Below are 4,087 nucleotides of genomic sequence, written 5' to 3' on the forward strand. Positions count from 1 at the left end.
TAGCCTAAAACACGCATGACATCGCTTAGAGCGGTTTAAATTAAACCATCTGAGAAGTTTAGAGAGCAAATCTCTTTTTGGGCCGCAACTAGACACTGCTTGTCTAGGGGTCACAAGCAAAGAGGTTGCAAATCCCTGGTGTCATTTTTTAAAATCCTTTGTATTGTATATTTAGTTTCTTAATGTAATATTGAATCCAAAAAGTAATTAGTAAGTGTATCTGTCTAAAAAGTACAATATTTCAATCTGAAATATAGTGGAGTACAAGTATAAAGTAGCAGAAAATAGATAAAAGTAGATTAAAGTAGTAGGCCTAGTACCTTGAGTTGATTGTACTACTATTGATAACTACCATTAATGAATTATTTAACAGGCAAACTTCTGAATCTGTCTAATGTTGTTTTGTTGCCATGAATTAATTGTAAGAGATGCAACTTAATAATCACAAAGAAAGGAACTTCTGGCTCATGCATTTTTCAACTGGGCTGGCCTGGCGCCTTGCTGCAGATGAGGACCAACATGGTCAGGGGAGACATACCAAAGCCCTGAGCTCAGCCCAAGTGCAGCAGTCTTACAATATGTCAGCAGTGTTATTTTTACAGGGTCATATTAGAAAACCAAATGAATCTGCATCTGCCCCACAAGGGCATTCCTTCATTGCTGACCCTGAACAAACCCACAACCTCTTGTCCTCCTGCTCTTGCATCAGCTTGTTAAGGCCCCTGGTTTCCAAAGTAGTATTTACCCCTGTCGAGGCTCACCAGGCATTTCACTTGTAATGATAAATACTACTGTGAATTAAACAGCAAGGAGCCAAGTAAGTCAGAATGCAGACGTTCTGCCCGTAAATCCCGGCTGCCGTCTGAGTTTGCCTAGTTAAACACGTTGAGTCTGTGAGTGGACCAGTCAGGCCTTAGACTGATATCTTCACAGAAACCGGGGGCATTAGCCATCCGACTGATAAACAAACCTGTGACATAATGTGGAAACACTGATCCCATTCATAGGTCCAATCACCCTTAAAACATTCTGCATGCTGGACAAATCTCACACATATAAAACAAATTCCTTGCGGTTGGTGAGGGGATAGTGAGCTGGGGGAATGGTTGTTTAGTGGAATATCTCTGTCTGTCCCAACGGCTTCTTTTCACATCCACAAAGAATTGGGAGTCTGGGTGAGATTAGAGGACTGGTGCCATTGCGGCTTTGTCTTTGTCTACCCATTACCCAAAATATCATGTCAGGAAGTGGATAGTCTTTTCCCCCAGAGTACAGCGATGACCCCCTCATTGTCCAAGTTCCGGCAGAACTTTTTCCCTCTAAAAATGGAGAAAAAAAATGTGTGAGAATGTTAAGGAATAGTCCAGAGTTACTATGTAATGTCTGTTAGTCTATTGGTCTGGCCATTAATCAAAACAGGGGTCTGTAACCCCAATGGAAACATGCAATAAATGTCCATGTTGAAAAAACATAAACTTGTTACCAATTAGTGTTAACTGTATGCTCTGGCAAACACAGGCCCTCATTATAATGACCAAAATAATTTGGTCTATGAACAGCGCAGCCAGTCAGAAGTCAGCAGCACTGCGATGACCCTCACTTGTTTGAAGTGGATTCTGTGCCAGGCCTGGCTTGTATACAACTTCTAAATAGCAGATAACAATTACATTGGTCTACTTGAAAGAATATAATTAATCCCATTTCCTTTTGCCAGTGAACCCCAATGCAACATTTGTGGTCTTGAATATTTCAGGGCTTTGAACCCATACTACTTGAGGTTATTAGATAAGAAACAGTATTGGAAATTGGAGGATTAAGTTGTTCAAATGTTATTGAATTTCCATCCATTTCTTATTTTTAAAATGATTAATTCACATAATGGTGGTATAAGTAATCAGTCTTAAAGTGAACGTTGTATCCAAGTTACAACAACATAAAAAACATATCCAAGTTAAGGCACAAGAAAACGTCCTAGATTGAAACCCATACTTACTTAAATTGGTATACAAGAAGCATACCACTTTTAACTACCAGTACTTTAAATGCTGTGGAGTAGTTAAATCCATAGCAACGTTTAATATTTTACAAACTGACCATATGTTTTGTTTTTACAATCTTAATATGCAAAGTAAATAGTAGGCTACAGCCACTGAGTTAATCAAGTGACAAAAAAGTGGCTAAAAAAGTACAGCTTTCACTCGTGAAATCTGTAGTGTGAGTAAAAAGTACCATCAAACAGAAACAGTGAAGTAAAGTACAAATACTTTAATACTTGGGTTAATGTACTTTATTACTTTCCACAGCTGCATAATACTTCTACTATAATGAATCCATTCGATGCAGCTCATGCAGCAGCTATGTACAGCAGGGGGCTACTACGTCACACATTTCTTTTTTTTAATGTGTACGACAGCACCACCTACTGTTTGTAACACGTAGCATGATATTCACAGCATTTAATTATATAGAAATAATGATCAATGTTGTTCCCGTTTTTTGTCAAATGATAAATAATAAATACAGGATATTTTAATATAAGTGAATTGTCCGAATCTTTTTTTTTTACTGTGATGTTTTTAATGTGAGTTACGTGGCGAATCTGCGGTAGGGAAATGACAACGCTCTGTACCAGCCCGGAACCCACATGTTTAGCTAACAGGAAAGCTCTAGACCCGAGGCAGCAGTGAGGTTTCTCTAAAAAGTCCTACGTATACCTGCTTTTAAGGAAATTAGTTTATATTATTACGCCCGAGGACATTTTTCAGAATGTCTTCGTTCAGGAAAGCGTTGAAATCGCGACAGAGAAACCACCATGAAAGATCTCAGGTGAGCATTTCAGTGTTTTTCTGGCTAGCTTGTTAGCTAGCTAACTTGCTGCTATGTTATGAATGGCCCATGTATAGTGACGCGTTTGAGATGTCCACATATTCTCAATCTAGCAATAGCGATTATATGTAATAAATAATGATACTGAGCGTGTTTAACTTGTCTAAACTGTCATTTTGTTCGACCAGCCTGGTTTCAGGAAACATTTGGGATTGCTGGAGAAGAAGAAAGACTACAAACTTCGTGCAGAGTGAGTTGAACTAAGTTTAAGAGACATGCTCCATGTTTCCAAGCTTTGGACATGGTTAAGGAAAAAGTCTTATAATTGCTTACTTCGTTTGTTCTATAGTGATTACCACAAGAAACAAAACACTCTTGCTGCTCTGCGAAAGAAAGCTCTGGATAAGAACCCAGATGAGTTTTACTACAACATGATCAACTCTCAGCTGCAGGTGAGATATGTGTTATCATCAGTACTAGAACATGAGTAACCCTATGTAAATCCTCTCATCTGATCTCTGTGGCTGTTTAATTTATTGAGTATGGGTTATTTTGTGGCATGTTGACAGGATGGAGTCCACGTGGCGAAAAAAAACAATGAGGAGGTGGAGGTGACAGAGGAGCAGAAGAAAGTCATGAGGACGCAGGATATCAAATATGTAGAGATGAAAAGGGTTGCAGAGGCTAAGGTATTTTTCATGTAATAGACCATCTAACTGATTTAATTCAACATCATTTGACTTCTTTTAAATGTAGAATAAAAGAGCATGACAAAAACAGACTTTATTATACACTGTTTGTGCAATTACCTAACCTTCTGCTATAAAGTGAATCCTCCCCACATAGGGCTTCTTTTGTTGCACCCTGTAAATCTTTGTGTGTTCATCATTTGCTTTCAGAAAATTGAGAGGCTGAAAGGAGAGCTCCATCTTCTGGAGGCAGACAGCAAACAAAAAAACAAGCATACATTCTTTGTGGATTCCAAGACCGAAGGTGAATATGAATGTCTTTGTGTGCTATTAGTAGTTATTAGGTGAGAGTCGTTTTAATGGAAGTTTTACTGTGTCTCCTTAGTGCAGTCATTTGATCTGGCAAACCACCTCAACACAGCGCCTGAGCTGGTGGGCAGAGTGTTCAACAGGCCAACTCTGAAAACCCTGGAGACAAAAAGCATCCAGGGAGCTGTAGAGCCTCGCATGATTAAGGTCTGTGTTTATAATTTCAATTCAATTTTATTTATAGTATCAATTCATAACAAGCG

At 38.7% G+C, this 4,087-nt stretch overlaps 1 protein-coding gene across 1 annotated transcript in view; it reads left to right on the plus strand.

Annotated features, from left to right (window-relative positions):
• The first annotated feature begins 2,590 nt into the window (after nucleotides 1-2,590).
• The window catches only part of utp11 (UTP11 small subunit processome component), a 2,317-nt gene continuing 820 nt past the window's right edge, over nucleotides 2,591-4,087 (plus strand). The window contains exons 1-6 of the mRNA XM_032517492.1: nucleotides 2,591-2,826; nucleotides 3,015-3,076; nucleotides 3,176-3,278; nucleotides 3,396-3,515; nucleotides 3,726-3,819; nucleotides 3,901-4,031. Coding sequence (XP_032373383.1) covers nucleotides 2,767-2,826; nucleotides 3,015-3,076; nucleotides 3,176-3,278; nucleotides 3,396-3,515; nucleotides 3,726-3,819; nucleotides 3,901-4,031 — 570 coding nt within the window. The 5' untranslated portion in view covers nucleotides 2,591-2,766. The remainder of the gene's footprint in view (nucleotides 2,827-3,014; nucleotides 3,077-3,175; nucleotides 3,279-3,395; nucleotides 3,516-3,725; nucleotides 3,820-3,900; nucleotides 4,032-4,087) is intronic.

This window comes from Etheostoma spectabile, chromosome 6 (assembly GCF_008692095.1).
Source record: "Etheostoma spectabile isolate EspeVRDwgs_2016 chromosome 6, UIUC_Espe_1.0, whole genome shotgun sequence".
NCBI lineage: Eukaryota > Metazoa > Chordata > Actinopteri > Perciformes > Percidae > Etheostoma > Etheostoma spectabile.